The following is a 24,039-nucleotide window of genomic DNA, read 5'->3' as shown; positions in this document are numbered from 1 at the left end:
GATTTAAGATATATTTAACTGAAGTATTATCAATGACTAAATATATCATGAGTGACAATGTATGGTGGTAGTAGACACAATTAAAAAATAGTTACTTGGGTTTCTATTTATCTGTCAAGTGAACTGATTTATCTGCTGTCCATAAATGAACATCAGCTGTAATCTAATGGCTTTTTAATAGAAGGAAGCTTGACAAAATACTGGCAGATGGTATTCTGGGTAATGATCCAGACTGCAGTGATCTCAGTAATGACTTATTGTATCTATTTATGTGGCCTGAAACTCAGTGGGGGGGGAGCTAAAATGATTCAACCAGCTTAGTATGCTCTGGCATTGTAAATGTTTAAATCACTGAAGCAGCCTATTTGCTTCTGTAGCAGGAGAAAACATGAAATTGATTAAAACAGCATAAATGCAACAGGAAAATCTTCCTCCTCCGCAGCCAGTTTGGGAATGGAAACTTACCTAGTTCTCATGGTCTTTTTTTTTTGGGGGGGGGGGGGGGGGGGATTGTTGCTCTGCAGTGGTCAGTTCAGGGGAATTTCTGTCCTTTAAAGGAAAAAGATCTCACAGCACCACTGGGCCACTCCAGCATGCCTCTTCTCAAGGAGTGGTGATCTGCTTCCAGAACAGGAGCAATGAGAGTAAGAAAGGCTTTAGGAGTCATGAAGGACTGTTGTGTGCCCTGAAAATTCTCCTTTTGCCTCATATTAACATCGATCATGATACAGGGTTACAATGACTGTTTTCCGCTTCCCCCTACAACTCACAGAAGCAACTCCAAAGAGCCATCATAAACTGCAAGAAGTATCTCCTGACTTTGTCACAGTTACACAGTTTCTGAAACCTGAAAAAAATACTTATGTCCTGTAAAATTCCATTTCAGATAATGAAAGTCCCATTGAAGGTACAGTTTGATGATCTAGGTAAATACAAATGGAAGTCTCATGGAGATTTGCATACATACCTAAACATATAATGAGAAAACTCGTGCAATTAACATTATATAGTAAGTCCCATTGGAACAGAAAAGGTCTGTTGAACATTCTTTGCCAGCCTTACTTATTGTGATACTTCCACTGCTGAAAACAGTGCTGGGAAACTTCTTGATCTACTGTCTCAGAAATATCTGTCCCAGTAATAAACAGGATGACCTGAACTTCAAATCATCTTGCCACCAGTGTCACACAATATAAATTAAGGGGTCATTGCAATCTGCTCAAGAGAAACTAGGTGTTATGCTGGACAGTTTGCCATGGTACTGGACAACAGATAAGCAACATTATACTGAGGTACACAGGTGTTGATGACAGGCAAGAGAAATATCCTGAGAGAATAGCTATCATGTTTATATGCACTTTCAGTCAAGGCATCCAGCCTAGCTGCTGTCAAAGTAGTCTATAGTAAAGGTGTACTTCTGGTTTTCAAGTACTTTGAGATGCCCTGGGAGCACAAGTGGCAAAGCTGTGCTATTTTCCATTAGATGTGTTCAGTGTTTAGGTGGCCTGCTGTAGACAGTTTTAGCACTGTGAAATCCTGAGCCCCTCCGCAACGCCATTCAGTCCATCTGTAAGGATCTGCAAGGAGAGAACTTCTGCAGCTAGTCAAAATCTGCTGCTCCTTCCATAGTAGCATCAGCTACAAGACTTCCTTTTCTCATGAAGCAAGTGCTTTTAATTTACAAGCACAGTCCACCAATTTCTGGTTTGGAACGATTGGTCTAATTTCCTGTGAGTCTCTGAGAAAACCTCAGAAAGATTTGTCTCATAAAACATCTGGCCAGGTCTAATGTATGGCACTCCCAGAGCTCAGACCCTGTGTGAGTTGTTGGCTTTATGAATATTTACAACTGCAGACAGACATGGGGAGATAGGAACTCTGGTAGCTAGGGCTGAGATTAAAATCTGTATGTTTGCTCCCTTCCAGTCTGCAGGAAGCTAAATACTTGTTTGTGCTGTCCTAATCTGCCCAGAAAGCCAGTGTTTAGCTCTGCAGGCTGACACATGGCAAATGATGTGTAAGAACAAACCTGCATGCAGATGATCTGCACTGGGGGTACACAGATAAACAGAAAAAAATGCTGTTTTCTCCCATATCTCACCTGACCCTCTGACAACTGACATCCTTTTAAAAGTACTCATACTTGAAATGAAGTCCACAGCTAATCTGCAGCCTTAAACAAATTCCACAAAACCAAAGGCTGAGATGGGGGAATCATCACCAAGGGTATTACAGGTTGGAAAGAGCAAGAGATGGGAAATCAGGTGCAGGAAGGATATAAGGGAAAAAGAACAGGGTTAAAAGACATTAAAGGCTGATTAATTCCTAAAGAAGATAAGGCTTTGGAGAAAACTTCCCCTTCTATTACCTTCACAGCTAATCCATAGCTAAGTCACAGTAGCTTTTATACAGATAACATAAATATACATATGAAAATATGGAAAATACTGATTTAAAGAGTATTTTTTTCCTGCTTGCTACTTCTTCTTTAATTTTTTTTTTTATAATAGGCACTATTTTAGAACTAAAACACTTGAGGTATTCATGTTTCATGTATATGACCTAAAGTGGATGCTCCTTCTCCATTCAAGTGACATAGTGAGGCTCACAAATTAAGGCCTTAAGGATTTGGACACGATGCTCACTCAATGTGTTTCCACTTCACATTAGCTCTGTAAGACACATTTACCTGGTTGGATTCATTAATATGAACATTAGAAGCACACAGACATATACAGTGAGTCAAAAAATGCATCAAACCATGGAAGGGATATTCACTTTAGCTGAAGTTGACTTGCCTGTGATCAAAGTCTTTAACCAACATTTAGGTCTTTTGTTTGAAGTTTATATTTGGGAAAGGTTTATAATGCCTCAGGGATTCTCTTCTTTGTTAGTAAGATCTTGAGCAATAGTCAATCCTCTTGAAAAACTGCTCTATAAATAATCCATTTTCTAATTTTCTTTTTTTTTTCCTTCTATCATGGACACTATCCATTCCAGAAAAAAATACAAATCTTTGGAAGTAGTCAGAGTCTAATTTTTGGTAACAAGTTATTTATTAATGATGCTATTTTCTATTAAAATTGTTATTTTATCACATCTTCTTTCACCTTATTTATACAGCTGTGAAATAAGAAGCAAGTCCTGAAAGGTTTTAATTTCTTCCAGAATACTGAGTAGCTCCTTATAGGAACAAATGATATAAAGGTCATAATCACTAATGGCCAGACTACAGGAATATTCACACAAATCAAAAGTCTCCTTTTAGTACTTTTGGGGGTTATTGCTGTGATGTGAACTGGATAATCTAGAGAGAGTTATTTGTCTGGTTGTTCAAGGGCTTGTCAAGCATACTGTAATGAACATTTCTGCTTGGGACACTTAGATGTAACATTTTCCATGGCTTTCCTTTTGGTGATTTGTTTTGTTCTTTCTTACCTATGTTCACAAGCAGTTTTCAGATGTAGGGTACTATAAAACTTATGGTAACAAAAGATGACAAAGAGGAGGAAATTTCTAAAATACAACTAAGTCACAAAGTGAGTTTGTTTAGGAAGTTGCCGGACATTCTTCCATTTGAATTTTTTTTTTTTTGCCTGTAGCAGCTATTCAGCTGTCCTTTTAATTTTTCACCTTTTGCCTTTTGCATGTTCATTGAAACGGGAGCTGCATGTATAACTGATGCATGCACAACCAATTTGTTCAGGGTTCATGTGCTACGTACAGCTTGGCGTGCTTTCTTCAAGCACATACTTTTTTTGAAAAGTGCAATACTGTGCAGACTCAACTGCTGTTCTTGTAGCTCTCAGTTTCTCTCTCCCTTACCTTTCTTAAAAGTTGAGGAGTAGTCAGATATTAAAAAAATTAGTCCCACCATTTATAAAGGGATTTGCTCATATTGCTTAAGATTTAGTCAGGGTAGCGTAGGCTATTGTATTAAATACAGTTTTAAGTTTCCTTGGTCTAATGTCAAGATTCCACCATGTATTAATAACCAACATTAGAATAAGAAGACACAGAAGAGGTATATTTTCCTTTATTGTTTATTGTAATACGAGAAAAACAAATCTAGAAAGCACATTTCATGGAGCACCATATTGTAACAAAATTTTGCTGGCTCTCCTACAAAGTGTATTTTTGACATTTAAACAATGACACACACATAGTCAGTACACACAGGCATCTACACCCTGGTGGTCTTATTAACAGCCCCAAAGAGACCCCTATTTCAAATACAGAAACACTAAGGTGCACAGAGGAATGCCAGTGTGAGGGCATCTGAACGCCAACTGAGTTAATTACTCTTTTGTTAGCGATCTTCATAAGCACACAAGCCTTCATTGTCTCACCCCAACTTCTCTTCACTGAAGCCTCCAAATTGGGCACAAAGATCACTGAATATGGATCCAGCACAGACATGGTGTAGAGTTGAACAAAACTGGCCAATATTCCCTACCTGATATCTCTTATTGCTTTGGTTATAGTACTGAATGAAAGTCTTAAAAACTTTTAAACCTACACTCCACATCACAGAAAAGCCACTTTCACACATACAGAAACATAACCTCTGTCCCCACACACACCTGAACGCACAGCACTGATGCCTTTTTGAGAAGCTTTGTGGGTTTCCCCACCAAGATCACCTTCATAAAAATGATTGCATTTTGTTTTTCAAAGAGTTCAGACAGTTGTTCAACAATATATTTCATAATATATTTTTCTTTTTAATAGACAGGACATGTTTTCCTGCTGCCTTAAATTTATGTCATTGTCTACACAAGCAAGAGCAAAATGCTATCGTTTTCATCTAAATAATGATGCTAAGCACAGAACAATGTAGAATGATAACCCAGAATAGCTTTTTACCTTGCTCAAAATAAAAAAGTACTGGAAGTTTCCCATACTAATGTTGAGACACAGTATTGGGGTCTCTATTATATACAGAAGCCTTCCAGAATACTTTCAGGCACCTATTTTCTGAGCTATTGCTCAATATGTATGTCACACTGAAGCACCTCAAGTAATATGGTTTAGTGCCCTCAAAGAGTGAGAATAAGAAACAAAAGCAAATCTAGCCTCACAGCAGACTAGACCAATCTGAAGTATGATGCTAGCTGGACCCAAAACAACCCACTGTTACAATAATTTTGGGTATCTGACATATGGCCACTTCTATCATTAACTGAAGACAATGCATGTAGTTTAATTTAAAACCTTTTATATAAAATGTTTTAATTTTGTCAAAAAAAAAAAAAGTTTGTATTTCTATCAGCCACTTATAAAAGATATTTTTTCCTCTAAACCCATTTCTCTTTGAAATACTTCCTCTGCTTTCTGACCACTATTTTTTCTGGGGAAATTTAAGGATTTGCAAAATGTATTTCTGTCTTGATAATCAGTGAGGCCGAACTATCTTTAAGTTTTGGGCAGGGTAATGCATTCATGTTGCCAAGAAAGAAATGAAGTTATTGTGTATTTTTTCTTGTGGAAAATCCTTGTGGATTTCCCATTTACAAGAGCCAATTTTATAATTCCTTTATACTATGTGATAAACAGGCATCTATGAATAACAAGACAAAATAATGGAAATTCAAAAGGAGAAAATGGACTTGAAAAATAACTGTAACTTCGGATATGCAAAGGGGTATTAACTAACTGAATTACTCAGACTCTCTCCTCCAAGCTAAAGGTATGTTTCAACAGCTGTGCTAAACATTTGGCTAGCATTTCCTGGATAAACAGTTCAGACTTGAAGAAGAGAGAAATAAAAGACTTAATAGTTTAAGTTTTACAAAGGCTATGGAGTTGCTATGGATTAATAAAGTTTCAGGCTACTGAAGAATAGGATATAATAAGGAAAAGATGTTGTGCTGGGTATATCAATACATATTTTCACTTGGAGTAATGTCTACAGCTTTACTCACCTGACTAAAAGGACAGTGTAGTAAAAACAGAAGAGATACAGAGACAGGCAAAGAATATGGACCTGTATAAGAATGTGGATTATTGTTTGTCTTAAGAAAGAAACAAAAGGTATGTAAATTTCTATATAGAGTATATAATCACTGACATACAGAAGAAAAATTAGGATCACTCCTGTTTATACTGTTTTAATGTACAAGAGCAAGAGATGAGAATGACATTGAAAAGCAGCCAATTCAAATCTGAAAAAAATCAATCTGGTTTTATTTGGTTTTCTTTGTTCTTAAACATGATGTGTTTTGATTTTAGTATTCCCCACCTCAAGAAATATTAGATCTCACAACTCAGGATCAGCCTCTCATAGGGATTATGAGACATCAACAATCGCATTACACAAGACAAAAATAATAAGGGCTGAAGCTAATGAAAATTCCAAGAAATTATTGCACCTTCCCCTGAAGCATCTGATACAGTCAGAGGTAGGACACTGGATTAAACAAACCACATAGTTTGGCTATGTTACTGTTTCTATGATATCAGGTTTAGAAATTTCAGTTATATAACCCAGTTAGTCACAAAAATGTATAACAATCTTTCACACTGAGCAATGAGTTACAGTAACATTAATGAATGAGAGGGCAGAATTATTATTATTATTGGTCTTAGACACCACTTATATGTGCATGCATATGTATATACATACATAAAATATATGGTATACATATATATGCATATGTAAATGCATACATACATATACACACACGTAGAGACATATGCCTTCTGAGAAGTGGGGCTCACCAGAAGGTCTGAAGACCATTCTTTACACCCTTCTCTGATACACATTACCAAACTGTGTAAGTGTGTGTGTGTATATGTTTAACTGTGTGGAGGAAAATGTGAGAAGGAAGGGAAGCATGAACCTGAATATGGGAGAAATCACTCATGTTACTGTCATTATTTCAGATCTGTGCTTGAAAACACATTTTCAAATGCCTTGTACATTGGTTAAGTTGACCAACAGCCAAGCAAGAAGAAATACACAATATTAAAGGGACATTGTGAAAATGAAAATAATTATGTATGTATTTTCTGTTCTTTCCTGTGTTAGTATTAATATATCATATTCCTGACAACTGGCAGGAGGAGAAATTAAAAGAACTAATTTGATTTTTGCCATTTACCCTGTTTATCTGTTTCATGTTTCTGCCAAAGCTGAGAAAAAACTTGGATAGTCCATCTCCTTATGGGTTTTCACTTATCAGCTCTAATGGGTTAGCTTATTGTAAACTTGCCTTTTCATCAGGCTCAACTAAATCATTTTAGTTTTAGAAATACCTAAACTTAATGTATACTCTAAGTTGACACTATCTCTTTAAACATAATTAATAATTCAGACCCACTCATAGGAAAATTCTGCCGTCTTTTACACTTATTCACATTAATTCACACTCTTTGTCCTCCTGTTTCTCTGGGAAGGCTTTTGAGAACAGAAGTGAAACAAACTATCACCTCATCTGATAGCAGAACTGCAGCTCATCAATTCTGAGGCTGCAAACAACTTAACTTCCAGGCAAACTAACATAGCTATAAACTAGTTGCAGGTATCTAAGATAGCAAAAATCAGCATGACTACATTTAACAGGGTAAATGACAGGATAGGTTTCCATTTCAATGAGGTAAAGTTGTGTATAAGTTCCCCCATACCCCAAATACATCTGTAAGGTCATTATCTCAAATAAAAATAAAAGAGAGAAATAAGTTATTTTTTTAAAAAGCTAAAAATGAAATTACCTTTAAGCCTATTGCTAGACAGAAAGAGATTGAGGCAGGTAAAGAAACAGAGAAGAGAACCAGAGAATATTGATAAATACACATTGTCAGCTCTGAGAACTGAGGGTTGGTTGGGATCAGTTTTTTGTCTCATGATGCACGCTCTAGGTGGTTCTCCCTGTTACAAATAGTCCAGGTGTTTTAGTTTTCAAATTGTAATGGGCTTATTTGATCACCTTTGCCTTTTTGGTCCAACTCCATAGATTTTAACATCTTTCTCAGTAGGCACAGGCCTGCATACTGAATACAAACATATAGATAGAATTACTTAGTTAATATGCTGTCCAGAGGCATCCATAAAGAGTACAAATACCAGCACACAATGTTTCACCTTGATCTGAGCAGCCAGTCTGCATGCAGGATGCATTGCATGGTGGTTCCTGTAGTCTCTGAACAATAAAATCTCTAGGAGAGAGGACAATTGCCACACTCTACTGCATTTCTATGCAAAGTAATTGCAAGCCCCCGGCTCCTCCCAGGTTGCTTGCATTGGCTATAGGAGGGTAAAGAAGGTTTTCTGATGAAATGCACAGCATTGCCCTTCCATGGATTGGCTCAGCCCAGGACCAACACTTCATGAGTCGGGTTCCTGGGAGACAGGTCTTATCTTACTACTCTTCCTGCTCGCCAGCAGCACCTTTTCACAGAAGCATTCACCTCTTCTGTCCCATAGCAAGTGCAGGAGTGGGATTTTTTTCATACAATAATGGTTCTGTGGAGTTAGTTTTTTGTTTTGTTTTCTTAATGTTCATTTGACCTTGTTATCAAATGTGTTCTCCTGCAATCATCTGAAAGGCCTTATGCAAACCAGCATCTGTTTTCTTTTTCTCCCTTTTGCATCACCTTAAAGGGACACTTCTGTTGACATAGCTTCGGCAGAGAATGGTTTTCATCTTTTGCTGAAGTTTTGTTCCAGCCAAAGCCGAACCTCCTCCAGATTGTAGAAAAAGGGGCCTTTGCCTCCCAGGTAGGCGATTTTTTGTCTCTGCACAATGCATACTCGCTCAAATGAAACCCCGTAGGCCACATTGGCATTGTTGTCCATGCAGTCAGCCACCACTTGGCACTGAGGTGGCAAGGAAAAGCGCTCTAGGAGCTGGTGAGCAGCTGCACATCGGTCTTCCTGGTTCCTGTGTTTCTTAACTTCAAATGAAGAGGGAGAGATTCCAGGGGCAGCCCAGCCATCTGATGGGTGAGCCTCATCGATGTAGACCAACAGAAAGTCAGCCACACCAGAGAACTCCTCCACCAGCTTGCTGAAGGCCGACAGCTGGCTTGTGAATGGTGGTCAGGTAGCTGAACCAAAGTTGACCACCAGTGGCCGCTCGGAGTTGGCAAAATCCAGAAGGTGGCATTTGGTTCCACACTTGCCACCGACACTCTGCCAGCTGCTACTGCTGCCATCACTGCCCTTGGCTATGTGGATTACACTGGAGTTTGGGGCTTCTCCTCCCAGTTTGACCTGACGGCAAAATAAATTAAAACATAACAAGTTAGTGTGACTTGCTTGTCCAGTATCCTTACAACTATAGAGTCATCTGTTCAAAGAGTACACCTAAATACCTGCATGGACACTAGCATGGGGATATAGCAAATCATCTAAAGTAGCAGCTTCAGAAAGTTCATCTCCATTCACAGTGCAGGGAAATGTGGCATTCCTGACAGGTATACTACTTCCTTATTGTTAGAAAACTTCATCCGAGATCTGTCTAGTCCTGTCCACTAGACACATAGTCCTGTCCACCCATACGTATCTGCAGACTCTTATTTGCTTTCAGACAGACTACCTCTAATTTCTTCTAACTTTTCCCTGTGAGCCAAATTTTCTAGACATGATTTTTTTCACTGCCATCCTGAGTTCTCTCCACTTGCTTCACATCTTCCTTGAAGAGCAGTGTTCAAAACTTCAAAAGAGTTTGTTAATTCTCAGAATAATCAGACAATTACTTCATGTATCGCACAGGCTACACCTGTTTATATATTCCAGATGTTTGCTTTTTATGAAACATCATGACTGTTTTGGAAAAACAGTAGCCTGTTGACTAGGGGTTAGCTAGTGAGAAGTTATAATGCCTAGGTCCCTTTTTCTGCCTTTCTAGTTGCTCCCCATCATAGACTTGGGTACTTCATCAGTCCAGCCTGAATTTGGTGCTTTGCATTTGGACCCATTGAACTGCATCCCACATTTCAAGCCGTTTTCCCAATTATCCAAAATCATTCTGCATTATATTCCTGATCTTCACAACAACATGAGGTGCCTTTCAATTTTGAGAGGTTTGCAGATTTCATACAGGTATATTCTCTTCCATCCTGCAGTCCAAGAATGAAAATACTGAGTACCAAACACAAAAGAGATCTCTGCAGACACCCACCCAATGTATCATTCCGTTTTGACAGTGGACCATCCAGTGCTGCGCTCTCCAAAAGGTTTTCTAACCACTTTGCAGTAATTTCATCAGTGATTGATTTGACACTGCTCCTTCTACTGCAATGTTTCCCTAGAAAATGATTGGGAAAAAAGCAGCAAGAAAAGGGGAAAGTTCATATGATGGTTTAAGTAGGATGAAGTGAAAACAAACTGTTCTCAGCTCTAACCCCAGATCTAACTCAGACCCAACAGGCAATTGTGGATAAGTCATTGTGCCTGACCATTTCCATTTCCCTGCCTATAGAAAAAAGACAGAGTATAAGCATCTCACAGAAGGGACTGCCAGAATAAGGTGGAGCCTGCAGAGGGCTCCAAGATCCTTAGCTGATAACTGCTATAGAACCACAAAATACTATTACATAAGACAATTAGTTTTTAATGAGCTCTGCTGCAGCAATTCCTATGTATCTTCAACATCAAGCTCTAGTAAAACAATTATCCTTTTATATTTCCCTGACTCTTTCTATCTCTCTCTGTCTCCTGTCTATTTGATTATGTTCGGAAGTGTTGCTTTGAACGAAACTTACAGGGCCAAATTCTGAAGCCTTTCTTATTTTATTTATTTCTTTATGAAGCTACACTCCCACTGAAGTCAAAAGAAGTTAATGCTGAATAAGAACTGTGTAAAAGCTGAATAAGTAACTGATTTTTGGTGCACTTCTATTCTATATTACATTATAGGGTATCCTGATGAGTCAGATACAGTGAGAAGCTGAGTTAACAGCTGAATAGTTAGCTGATACAATTACAGCTACACACAGATCCAGAGGCAAGTATATTGTAGATACTGAATGCTCCATTTCTCCCTGGGAAACCTGACTGCCTTGAACAAATCTACAGTTATTCATGACTCGGCATTATTTCATCAGAATAGCAATAGAAGCAAGAGTCTAACCAAAGCAAAGTTTTTAAGACACTGCCCTTAAAGTTGCCTGACGTCACAGCCACACAAGGTCTCACAGCATGTCGGCACATGCTATAAACATCATTTTGACTATTTTCTATAGGGCAAATTGAGACACAGTTGTGCCGCCATTCACTCGGAGATCAGCAAGGAAGAGAGCTACAGAAAGAAAGACTGTCCGAGACCCACAAATCCGTCCAGGCCAAGCGCGTGGTGATCATGCCACTGGGAGCAGGGGATGTGCAGCTGCAGCTGCACCACAGGCAAGGGAAGCAAATGATGTCCCAGGAAAGCACAACCTCTTGTGGCCCCTCTCCCTGTAAACCTGCATCTGCAGCATTGAACATCTCATTTCTCTCTGCCATTCTGTGCAGCAAGATAGGCAAAACAGGAGTGAGTAAAGTAAAAGGCCACACTTGAGCAAAGAAATACACAGGTCAAGATCATGTGGCAGCCATATAATGATCCTGAGGGCTGCATTCAAACCATAAGCCAGCTAGACAACTCAGCATTTTGTGACAAGTTGGCAACCACCAAAAAAGGGCACCTCTCAAGAAACACAACATCTGCACATCTGCACAAACACTACATCCCTCTTTACCTAGAAAGCTTAACTGTCCTTGCAGTGCCAAGCGAATGCTTTTTCAGAGCTAGCTTGCCCAAAATGTGCCTTCTGGGCAAAGTCTGACATGTAAGTATCTGTGCTGCACCCACTCCCTGGATGAATAATGGACCTCAGTATTTAGGAGTGTGCACTCATCTAGTCAAAGAAAAGAAGTAATAACATGTGATTTACCTCATAAATCACAATTAAGCAACACACTTTGAATTTCTAATATTTGCTGGCATTCTTCAGAGGAGAAGAAAAATAAAGGTAAAAAAAGGATAGAAGCAACTAAAACACAGCAATGTACAGGGCTGCTTAAGAGACAAGAAACAACGCGAGCAGCTCTTTCACCTCACTCTTCTGGTTTTATTTTAACAAAACTATTATGACTGAAAATACTCTAACCAACACTCTTGAACTGGGAAACCACAGCCTGCTTCTTGATCACATTTAAGCATAAAGAGAGGCTACATATTGTAAGCTCCTCATTACCAACTTTTCACTCAGGTCTACCAAATGCTTCTTCTTCTAGGCAAGTTTGCAAACCCTGAAGGAACAGACTAACAAAGCAACTCCCATCGAACACCAGCATGGGAATGCCCTTCAAGTACTATTTAACGTTGATACCAAGGGTGGCAACATATTTCACTGTTCTTCAACAAGGCAAGTTTGCATTCTGTCTCTCATACTCCTTATTAACCAAAAAATAGATGGATTTAGGAAACAAATTACAAATATGCCCTACGTCTCCTTATAGCAGTTTCTCTTCATTTACCACAGCCATGAAGTAGGTCTCCTGGCCGCAGGTTACCTATTATTTTAAGTTTTGTTTCTAGGAGTGCTTGTGTTGGTTTTTTTCCCCCTTAATGAGACATCCTTGCCAAGCAGGCATTCACAAGGCATTTTCTGCTCTTGTAGAGGAGCAATTAGGTCGGTGCCTTGTTCCATGCCAGTGTCAGGCACTCCAAAAAGCAGCCCTGCCCAGTCGTTAACGCTTAAACATAAGCAGCGGCATCTCCACTAATTGGTCTTGATGAAGCGCTGACGTTCCCAAAGGGACTCTTTATTTCACCAGGCTCGGGAACCGATTGACACAGGATGACAATATCATCCTTGCTGATCATCTGCATTGTAGGCCTTGGCTGTCTTCTTTGTTGTTATTTATTGAAAGAAAAAATAGCTCTTGGAAAAGAAAATCAACGCAATGGGAAAACAAACAAAAAACCCCATGTATTCAGCCAAACCGCTTTTGAAATCTTACACAAAGGCAGGCAAAATATAAATTCTGAGAAACAAACTAGCAGAATTCCCCTCACACGCAATCCAGCATTTCTATAATCACGTACTCCTGTGCGTGAATATTTGGGCATTCGGTGCCAGCCTTCTGGACGAGGTGGAAACTGGGCAGCGCCCAGGCACCCCCTCCCACTCAGCCTGCATGCAAGGTAGGTCAACCAAATCTGAGAGCCAGCCCAGCCATCAGCAAGAGCAAGCACGAGCCTGACACCAAGGCAGTGAGTTGCATCATTTGTGTGAATTTTGTGTTTGCTTGACAGCCTTGGTACTGCACCTCCTTCCCTGAGTCTGCACGCATAGTGAAAAGGGAACAAGGCTGCCGACGCTTTAGCATGCACACTGCAAAATGAAGGAGACTTGGGAGCAGGAAAGAAAGCCCTATTCATAAACTACAGGCTAGAATTAGCACATACTGCTAACTTTGTTGTACATTCTCCATGAGGACTAGGAAAAGCCCCATGGACAAAACATCCCCTCCTCATTTACCTGTTCTTTTTTCTCATTTTGCTTTTATGAGCTTTAGCATAACCCTTCTGGGATTCTGTGCACTGGAATACAACTTTCATTCCGTGCATGAGGGATTTTCAAACAGTTTGGCAGACTCATCAGGCTGGGTCAACCCCCTAAAGAAAATAGGTGTTGCCAGACAATTTGCAGTCTGTGATATTAGCCATTTAAATATGGACATGCTGTGTTTGGGACTGGAGTCCAGTGATTGGTAATGAACTGAATCCCTGGAGCTTTTTGCTCCTTTTCAAATTCTCTGCTTTGATTTGATTTGATCTCATTCAGCTAAATATACCCTTTGAACAGCCCAGTATTTCTCAGTGCTTCATCCAAATAATAATCAGACTCTGACTGGAGAATTACACAAATTATTATTTTTGTTTTCTTTATTTACATGACCCAGAGTTGTGCAGTGGATAAAAATTACAGGAGGCCCTTGTCTGGAGTAGCATATGGGAGTGGGAGGTCTTCATTTGTCATGGGGAGGTGGCAGCTTGCTTTAAGAGACTCTATCACTCAAACTGGAAAGCAAAGACTAGAATTGACTCAAGTTCTCCCAGAGTCCAGAGTCTTTTATTTGGGATCAGGTGTGTGAAGCTGAGGGAGGGAAGTGGGAGACAAATTAAAAGGACACAGTCCGGATAAAAATAACTAGTCAAATGCTGCTCTCTTTATTTAAAAACTGCCAGTCCCACAAACGAGCATGCATGGCAGAGGGAAAGCAAAAGGAGTCTTTTGCCGTGCTCTCTTATAAAAGAAAATGGATAATTTTAGTTCCTCTGATCAGGGAGCCTACAGCAAGCTTCTTAAGGGCTTATGTTTCCCTCAAGATGGGAGTATGGCCTACGACATCGTGGCCTCTGGGCCACCGGCTGCCCTTGCGGACTCTACCTAGCGGTGACAGAGGCCTTCACCAGTCTTTGTTAGTCAGCACCTGGAGGACATTTGAAGTTAATTTGGATGTTCGGTTTTGGGGTTTTGTTTTGTTTTGTTTTTTACTCAGCCTTAGCACTATATGAATACAGTGATGGTTTTGTTGGAGAGGTTAAGCTGAGGTGCAAGGACCATGTACGATCCTTTTCCTGGGTGGTGCCCGTTAGGCAATATTCTGTATCTACCACAGCCACAAGGGTTTGACAAAAAGGCAAGCACTCCTTTCAGTCAGTTTTTCACAGATAAGGGTGAAAATGGAAGACTGCAAAGAGGTGGTGTGGCAGAAGTAAAGTTAGATCCGCAAAATGAAACAGGTAGGATGAGACCCCATGTGGGATAGAAGTCATCATATTCCTTTTCTACTGTTTGTCTGTCTTGAGTGTTTGAACTGTAACCTCCGGGGGGCAAACTGTCTGCTCTTCTTGTTTAGGACACTGCCTAGTACAATGGGCCCCTGGTCTAGGTTGGTCCTCAGGCACTACTGTAAGAAACATGATTATATATTAATAATAATTACAACGTTTTAATAATAACGACAATGACAAGCCCAAATCCTGTTGAACTTATGTTCCAAACACTGCAGGAAAGGTTTTAATTTTGGTTTTGTTTTGTTTTTCTCACTTCTTTCAAGAATGTTTTCATTTGCAAATGTCAATGAAAACAATTCTGCTAAGGCTGAACTCTGTAAAACCAATAAAATATTTTTAATACCACACAATGTCTAGTTCTAAACCCTGAAACTATACAACACGCTCTCTTTCACAAATTCCCTTTATCACTGTCAAATGCAGACAGAGACACTTCCTTACCTTGCTAGACGAAATAAATACAAATAATAAGTATAGAGGCTATGTCTTTGTTCCAACCTTTAAAAGATTTCCCCAGACAGCAAAGAGTTACTGGACAGACAAAGAGCAGGTAAAGGATCATGCCATTATATTACTTTCACATACAGCCTTGTGATAATGCTGTGCAGCATGTAATTAACAGGACAGTTTTTGGGCTGTCCTGCTTTGCATGCTGATTTATTTTAGGAATAAAAGTTGTGCCTATCAAGCAGGCAGTAGTAGCCAAAGGCAATTTAATTGTGCCTCCCTGAAATCTCAGAAAAATCCCACTGGGTGTTTACTGAACCAGTCTACTTGCTGCTACATCCAGAGCTGGGCCTATGCAGTGAAGTTGGGAGGGATCCTGTGCCAACTGTTCCCTCCGTGCTGGGTCTGTCATGCCAGAGCTTGCTGCTGGCCCATTCTAAAGACAGTAAAAAGCTGTACAAGTACATATACACACCCATCACCATCATCGCTTGAGATACCGGCATCCTTCTGAGGGCTGTAACGTACATTTACACACATGTGCATATATGCACACGTGCATGTTACCCCCATAGGTGCATCACGGCATTCCTAAGCATTTGGCTGCTTCAGGGAGATGCCATTAAGGTCTTCCCCCTAACTAAGCTTCACTGAGGTAGAGAAGAGGGAGATTTCCTCTAGGATAACCTTACAGCTCTCTACTGGACACCAGGAACAGTAGCTCTGCATTGCTGAAACACAAAGCTAGTATCTGGCACTGGAAAGGCTCCGAGCATGAGGCCTCACCACTGGGCACTGCTAATGGGTGCAACCTTTTTTGTACCTATTTTAAAAGCATTTTAAGATAATGATTTCTCACCTTTGGAATCTTAGAAAGTGGATTCATCCCAGTACTAAATAAAGCATGGAACTTAGCAGGTAAAAAAAACTTTTAAAACTAAATACAATGTTTTTTTCAAAACTTCTCTAGCTTTTTCTCTGGATTTCTGTAAGATATGTGACACATTCAGTATACATGCTGTGGGCTAAAACAAATGCCTCACTGGCATTTGTACAGATCGCCTATATAAATCATGCAGAAGGTACACTAATACCCTCTCAAAAATCTCTTTTGTTTTTTCTGTCTTATCAGTAGGTGTGGTTGCATTCATATCTATACATATGTATACATATATATGTGTGTATACATATACAGAGAAATGAGAGAGGACTAACTCCCGAAAGAGCAGATTATGCATGCCTATGTGTGTGTATTTTTGCATTTATACACATATATATGTACATATATAGAGACAGATACACACATATATATATGTATACATACAAGCACATATGAAAGTGTAAATACACACACATACATACATACATGATTTGCTCTTCAGGAGTCAATCCACTCATTTCTGTAGATAAACAGAGCACAACTGTAAATTAGAAAAATAACATTTAAGTAAAATAGTTGCAGTTTTTCAATTATATGAAGTTAATGTAACTTGGTTACTAGCTCTATTTATCTCTGTTATGACAATTAATCTGGTCCTAAAGACTCCCTTGTTGTAATGTAAGACACACTTGCCTCTTAGAAAAGAATAGGAGGAGGATGTTCTATAAATCACAAAGCTGGTGCAGTGTAGACAATATCAACACTGAGTGTGACAGATACTGAACTCATAGCTAAGGAAGTAAAGAGAAATATATTAATCATTGATAAAATTTACATAAGAAAATAAAAACAAACAAAAGATCAATCATTTTTATTCCACTGGGACTGTAAAATGTGGAGAAAACAAGTTATATAGAATGTTCCAATAAAAAAGAATACTGAATATACTCTATGTACAGCAAACTCTGCATTGCTTCCCCATTGAGGATGTTAAAATCTTCAACTGTTGCTACGAAATCTTGCCTATGAAATTATTGCCCTAACCAAAAAGTCATGTGCAATAATAATTAATAACAGCAAAAAGCAGAACAAAAAGCAAATTGAAATTTGGGTAAGATATTCAAAAGTTTTTCTAGAAGGGAAAATGCATCAGAACAGCTATTTTCAAATATACTCTAACTATTCCATGATCATCTCTTGTACACATTAGTTCTGGAACAGAATCACTTAACTCTGGGACAGACTGTATGCTTTCAAGGCAGAGCTCCTTTCTTGTAATAAATTTACTTTAATCCAGAATCTACTATCTACCAACAGAGTTTTTCTGGAATGGCTTCCAGTAAATTTTTCTGTGAATAGAAATTTTACATCATGTACTTTTATGAAAAACATTATGAAATGCACTCAGGAAGAGTACTCTGTAAGTGACACAAAACATAGTAAAACCAAGCATAGTTACTGCTTTAATCCAGTCTTTTGCTAACTGGCAGTCTAGATTTGTTTATCTCAGACATCTGCAATTCTGCTATTCTAGCTGAAAAATGGTGATTATCTCATAAATATTTCTCAATGGAATGAGCTTAAGTACCTGCTTAAGTACTTTGCTAATACCTGGCTTCAGCTAGCAAATTGGAGCAATAAGCAATCGCAGTTGTGATATCGACTGCGTTTTGCTATGCAGTTTAGTATCCCGACTCCCAAATATTTTCATTTCCTACCCTCACTAATTGGCTAAGATTAAGATATCACAACTGGACAGTCCTATTCAGGATTTAGAAAAAGATAATTTAAGGAAAAAGATGCTTTGTGGAACAGTCTTTAATATATTTCACTATTTATCATGCTTTCTAAACATGCCACAAAGCAGGTGTATATTACAAATTTTTTCGATTCTACCAGTACAGCTTTCCAGCTGAAATTTTTTTTTCCTTTCTCTTCCTTACAGAAGCAGCAGAAGATACTCCTCTATTGTGGGGATGATGACTCTTCTAATATTGCTTCTCAGTTTATTGTGTCCCCTCTATAATTTGATTTCTATACTTGTCAACCTTTCTGTGACAAATCAAGGATTTCCAATGACCTTCTGTCCTTATGGCCCATAATTCTATTAAGGAAAACAGAGTCTTTCCACGAATTGTTGGTCAATGAGGGTCAATGAGTTTTGTCTTAAGATTAGCTGGCATGAATTGATTTCCCCCCCCCTTTTTGGAACAAGGTGATAAAATGTGGTTATGTTTATATGCATTTTTTCACATGAGTTCACTGAGGCCCAGAATTCATTCTAGCGACCTTAAAGCCTGATTGGCCTTATCAACATAGGTCATTTAATGGTGATAAGGCAGAGTTTTTAATGACCAAAGTTCGAGGTATGAGTTTCATTGCCAAAACCAAAAATAGCACAGAGTCATCCTCTCCGTAGCTTCCATGGTTGACATCAACAGTACTGAGGAAAAGGCAAAGTATGACTTTGGAATGTACAGAAAGGCATGCAACATCTTTATTTTAAATAATTTTGTGTTATTTAAACAAAATGAGATTGAAAACATCTCATGGATATATATCCATGCCTTCTCCAGACCCTGGACCACTACCAAATTCCACTGGAGCCTTGACCAAGCCATGTGTTAACTGTCCTGCCTTGCCTTGTCTGTAAAATGGGAACAATTGTGTTCACCGGCCCATTTAACAAGGCCACTGTAAAATTCACTTACTTAATGTCTGTGAAGAGACTAAAAACAGAAACTAGAAGGTCTAGGAGAATAGTGAGCTTCATTCAGCTTTACTTCATTTGGGTAGCCAGCTGGCTGATTCCTAGGGCAGCAGTAAGAGGTTGACCCATTTGGCAAAAGCTAATGTTATTTATATTTGTCTTACACTGGAAATTAATGTTGCCGTGGCTTGGGTTTCAGGCTAAGAAGCTTGTATTCCATATCACAAAGCCAGCAAACACCAACACCACCAGCTCTTCACATCTCTAGGTAAGAGCAAATACAAAAGCCATCGTGAGGGAGCGAAAGGTGTCTGGGGGGAAGGTGATACAAAAAGAAATATTTCAGAAGATATAGACCTATCATTTGGATAGGACCCCTATAACCTCATGACATCACATGGGGTCTAAATTAGATGGTCTAAATAAGACAACACATGAACAGACTAAGCACTGTTTTGGAAGCCACAGAGCTCTGAATCCAGTTCTTCTACTTACTAACTGGGTGGCCTGTGCAAGAAATTTCATCTTTTTGGGTCCACCTTTTCAGTCTATAAAAGGGAACTATTAACTACCTCATGAGACCCGGGCAGTACCACTGGGAAATGTTTATACAAAGCTTAAAAGGAAAAAAAAAAAAAAAAAAGTAGTACATGTTGCATAACTGCTATTGGCTTTATTAACTTAAATCACCAGGCAGCTGTCCCTCAGCTAGTCAAGTTCATTTTTAATCTCTGACTTGTCCCTCTGTCACTGTTTTCATGAAGAAAAAAGGCTCACTATTTCACTCCGTGCCCAGTTTTACTATTACTTGGATGCTTCCTCTAATATAAAAATTAACAAATGGGCAACAGAAGACGCCAGCGTAATGGCAAAGGTTCATTTCTATCTTTTACTCTAATTAAAACAATTCTACCTATGTTACATAGATGACATCTATCTCTGCAGAGCTCTATCTGAAGATGCAGCCTCTGTGTGATCTCCGAGGATCTCACACGGCGAACGATTAGACGACAGCTGTGAAAACATCTAGAGCATTTTACAATTATTCTCATACAAAAATCTTGAAATACTCTATCAACATGACCCTTTTTACTCGTCCCGGTGGGGAAACTGAGGCACGGCTCAGCTAAGTGACACGGCCACGGCCGCACAGAGGTAGCGGCGGAGCGGAGGCAGCAGCTCCCGGCTCCCGCGACCCCTTAGCCCCGACTTAAAACCACCGCTCCTCTCAGCTTATCCCTCTGCCACCAGACCTAACGCCAGCCGGGAGACAGCCTGCAGGGCACGGAGTCATTCCCCTGCCTTCTCCGTCGGCAGCCGGGCCGTTCGCCAGGGCTCACCCGCCCCAACCTGCCAGTCCCCATCCCCGGGCACCCACCTGCTTGTAGGCGTCCAGGAGGAAGCTGTTCCAGACGCAGCGCAGCCCCTCCGAGGTCAGCATCCTCCGCCACTCGCCGCGCCCGGACTTAGACCGGCTCAGAAACAGCACCATGTGCTTCAGGAGGATCACGGAGTCATACAGCGCAAGGAAGAGGCAATTGGAGAAAAAGACCGGCAAGATCTGAAGCGTGATCAGCAAATCCACACTGAGCAGACCCATCTTCCTTGCTGCTTCTCTTCAGCCGGAATACCTTCAGCTCCCTTCTCTGCTTTGTCCCCTCATTTAAAAAAGTAAAGTAAAAAGCATTTCGAAAGCCTCGTTACCCCTCTCTCAGCCCCTCTCGTTAGAATGAGGAGAGACAGTTAAATATGAGCAGGCTGGTTAAAACCATAACTGCATGATACTCGTTCAACTCGGAGCTGCTTATTTTTCAGAAACTAAGATTTTAACAAAAATTCCTCCCTTCACCAGGAGACCTGATTTTGTTGGAGAGAGGCAGCTGTGCTTCCAGTTCCCTGCAGTTACAAAATTTAAGCTGAGACTGTTAATTGTTAACTTTCCTGCACTATCCCATTTGTGCCTCAGCTATTTAAGCACTGAAGAGACCTTTCATTTCTGTGTCAGTAAAGCTAGCTACCAGGTGCAACAATACTTTTTTTTAAAAAGGTTTATGTACATAAACTTTCTGTTCCTTCCTCCCTCCCTCCCCTCTCTCTCCCTCTCTCCCTCCCCGCCCCCCCCTCCCCCGCCTCTCTGTATTCCTGCCTTCCTCCTCTCGCCCTCTCTCTTGCTATCTGCCTATGGTGCAAAGTGCTTTCCCCTCTGGAGTCCTAGCTTGCTTCCCTGAAGCCTTTTATACATTCCCTAGCTAATTGCTGCAATAGAGAAATGAAACCCTAATCTTAGTAAAGATCTTGACGTCAATGTAAAAGAGGGCTTTACTTTGGCCAGGACTGCAGTGAATAGAAAAATGAAATTCTCAAAAGTCTTTTTTTTTTTTTTTTCTAGGAGAGAAGAGAAAAAAGAGAGACAGACAGCAAGGGTGGAACTTTGCTTTGCTTTGAAAAGGAAAAAGAAAAAAAAAACAATATGCTTCTGACTGCTCTTATGAAATGCTTTCAAATTTTGGAAAAAGTATTTTCATAGGACCTGGAAGGTGACACAGCAACGCAGGCTTCTGTTGTCGATGGGTTTTTTTTTTCTCATGGATGGTTTTGTTTTTTTTCTTTGCTCTTTTGTCCTTTCCAGGAAGGTGTGTGAGTTGATGCATCCCAAGAAAGGGCACATTTCTATACATTTTCGTCCCACCTCCATGAAGTACAACATGTATAGTGTTTAAATATCTTTTGCTGTCTTCTTAGTACTTAAGGAAGCATAAGTAAACACCCAGCACTGACCTCATCTACTGATGTGTGAGAGAAGAAGATAAGAAAGAGAAAAAAAAGTTTTTGAAGGATTTGAGGATTCTAAGCTGAAGTTCCCTGCTTAAAAATAATATGCTACAGCCTTAAATGCTGTTAATCAACTGAGCTTCAAGGACTTTAATACTCCAATATGAGAACTATTTACATCTACTAGTCTAATAAGGATACCTAACTTTTGGTTAAAAGCTGATTAAAAAAACCAAAACAAAACAAAACAAAAAAAACGAAAGAAAGAAGTTTCCTCCGGCAGAGCCATGTGTGCTTTAACAACCACAAGCATCCCCTGCAGCCCCATGCTGAAGGTTTGCTTTGTTCGTTTGCACTTCTCTTTGTTTCACTGTAGTCTGATATTTAGTCCTCTTTCCACGATTTTTTTTTGTTGTTGTTGTTTGATATAGAAGACACATTTTGTTTGGGAGATTTTTTAGCATGGTTCTAACTTCCTTAGGTAAATATTTAATATATTTCATGTTGCAGACATTGTTGTTTTCGAGTGGATGTCTTCCCTATGTGCTTATGTAGGCTCTCCTCACCAAATATGTTTCATTCCCAGAGATGCCAGTATAGTATCTAACCTCTGTCAACTCTCATCCTCGATGAGTAGTACAATCTTCGTTCATTAATATATCTTACTCTTCATCAGTCATCACTATCCTTTCACTGTTAGCAACTGCAGAAGGTAAACACCATCACTATTCCCTACTCTGGGATCTTTCATTTTCAGATATTGTAATATCACTTGGGATGTCATTACACTAGGATGCATACCTCTAGAAAGACCACCCCATGTCTTGTCTTGGGCTCACCAAAGAAAAGTTTGTTTAGGTAGCATAATATCAGGCATTTGCAAAAGGTATCACCCAGACAGGATATTTTCCAGCAAATGTTTACTCACAGAAATAACTTTAAAAGGTTACACACATTAAACCAGTGACCTTCTGTGTTACTAGCATAAACAATAAAAGGAACTGAGTTTCTTTTTCAAACTATGACAACTTTTAAGTCAAAATGTCGGTGATGACAGTGTTCTGTTGCCATGGAAAGGATTGCAACCTCACAGATCTGGCTTTATTACTAAAACTTGCAAAAACATGTTATAAGCAGGCACTTGTATATCCCCACACATGGATGAGTCAGTGCGCTCATGTCATGTGAGCGCAACACGGGAACAAGGGTCCCCAGAGCTGCTAAACTAGCTTACTGTCTGACCTCAGGCAAGCATATGTAATCACTTGATTACAAGTACTCTTAAACCTAGATTACTCTTCTGTAGATCCACCACTAAACCAGACATGATTCTGTCTGGGAAGGTCCCCTTCCTTTATTTTGGGAAGGTTTGTTAAAAGGCAGGCCTGGAGATTGTTGATGGTGATGCCAGATGAATCATCAGCCATTGTTTCTGAGAACAGTTCGCAAACAGCTCTGAGGACAGTCCAGCTCGGGCTCTTCCCGTTCCCCAGAGGTAAAGTCAGGCTGGAACCTATGCTGGGAACACAGTGTATTCTGGGTTCCTGTGAAACAGCTGCCCCTACCCACAGCCTGCTTCATGGCTGAAGAGGTTGGTTGTAAGACTGGCTGGAGAGTTTGGTTGTAAGACAGCTGGAGACCAGACAACTATGGAGCTTTGAAGTGCATCGGAAGCTGAGCAGGAAGCCCATGGAGCACTAGTGTGAGACGGTATTTCATATTTACTACGTCACCTTCCTTGCCCATAAGGCAGACCGTGTGTATTGAGTTAAGGAGAACTACCTCAGATTGTGTGTTTGAGAGCTTGTGTCAAGAGATGTTGCTAACTACCTAATCCAACCATAAAGACAAAAACCTTTTGACTAAATAAAAATGTAAAAAGACAGCTTCTGCCATTGCTGTCTTCAGAAGCAGTCTGTCCCCGCAGGGCACAAGCACTGCTTCTCAGCTTGACAGTGAGAGTACAGCAGCCCTCAACAGAGAAGGAAAGCATAATCTCTGCTGCTTCTTGTTGATACTGCTTCTCTCCTTGGCTGAAACATTCATCCTTATGTTTATTTCTCTCAGACATCAAAAATAAAAGTGAAACCACTATTTGCATCTTCTGTGATAGACGGGTACCTGCAGCATAATCTCTTGTTATTTCCCTGTAGACCTTCATGAAGCAAGGAATAAAGACTAGATCTTTCAGACCTCAAGTCATTAAAAGAGCCTTTACTCTCTTGAAGGAAAACTGGATGAATTTGATAAGCAAGGAAGAATTAGGCAGGGTTGAAAATACGCATGAGAGAACTGAGATAGGGTTCAGCTAACACTCATTTCTGTTACATGCTCTGCCATACCCACCTATATAATTTGGGCACAGCCCTACAATGTACCTCAGTTCTCCATCAGCAAAAGAAAATAAAAGTCCTCCCGTAATCTAAGGAGCAGTC

General features: G+C 39.8%; 1 protein-coding gene across 2 annotated transcripts; it reads right to left on the bottom strand.

Moving 5' to 3' along the window:
• Window positions 1-4,021: 4,021 nt before the first annotated feature.
• On the bottom strand, window positions 4,022-20,915 carry DIO2 (iodothyronine deiodinase 2). Of its 2 annotated transcripts, none has more exons than XM_049825614.1 (2): window positions 20,211-20,915; window positions 4,022-9,214 (listed from the first exon to the last, which is right to left on the bottom strand). In XM_049825614.1, exons 1-2 carry the CDS (start codon window positions 20,430-20,432, stop codon window positions 8,597-8,599), a joined length of 840 nt encoding a protein of 279 aa, XP_049681571.1. In that variant the 5' UTR covers window positions 20,433-20,915; the 3' UTR covers window positions 4,022-8,596. The 2 variants fall into 2 exon arrangements, with proteins under 2 accessions (XP_049681571.1, XP_049681572.1); XM_049825615.1 differs by having other exon boundaries at window positions 8,642-9,214.
• Window positions 20,916-24,039: the final 3,124 nt, after the last annotated feature.

The sequence above is a fragment of the Accipiter gentilis genome, chromosome 22 (assembly GCF_929443795.1).
Source record: "Accipiter gentilis chromosome 22, bAccGen1.1, whole genome shotgun sequence".
Taxonomy (NCBI): Eukaryota; Metazoa; Chordata; class Aves; order Accipitriformes; family Accipitridae; genus Astur; species Astur gentilis.
Note: the sequence above shows the minus strand (reverse complement) of the source record. Positions and strands in the feature narration are given on the sequence as shown.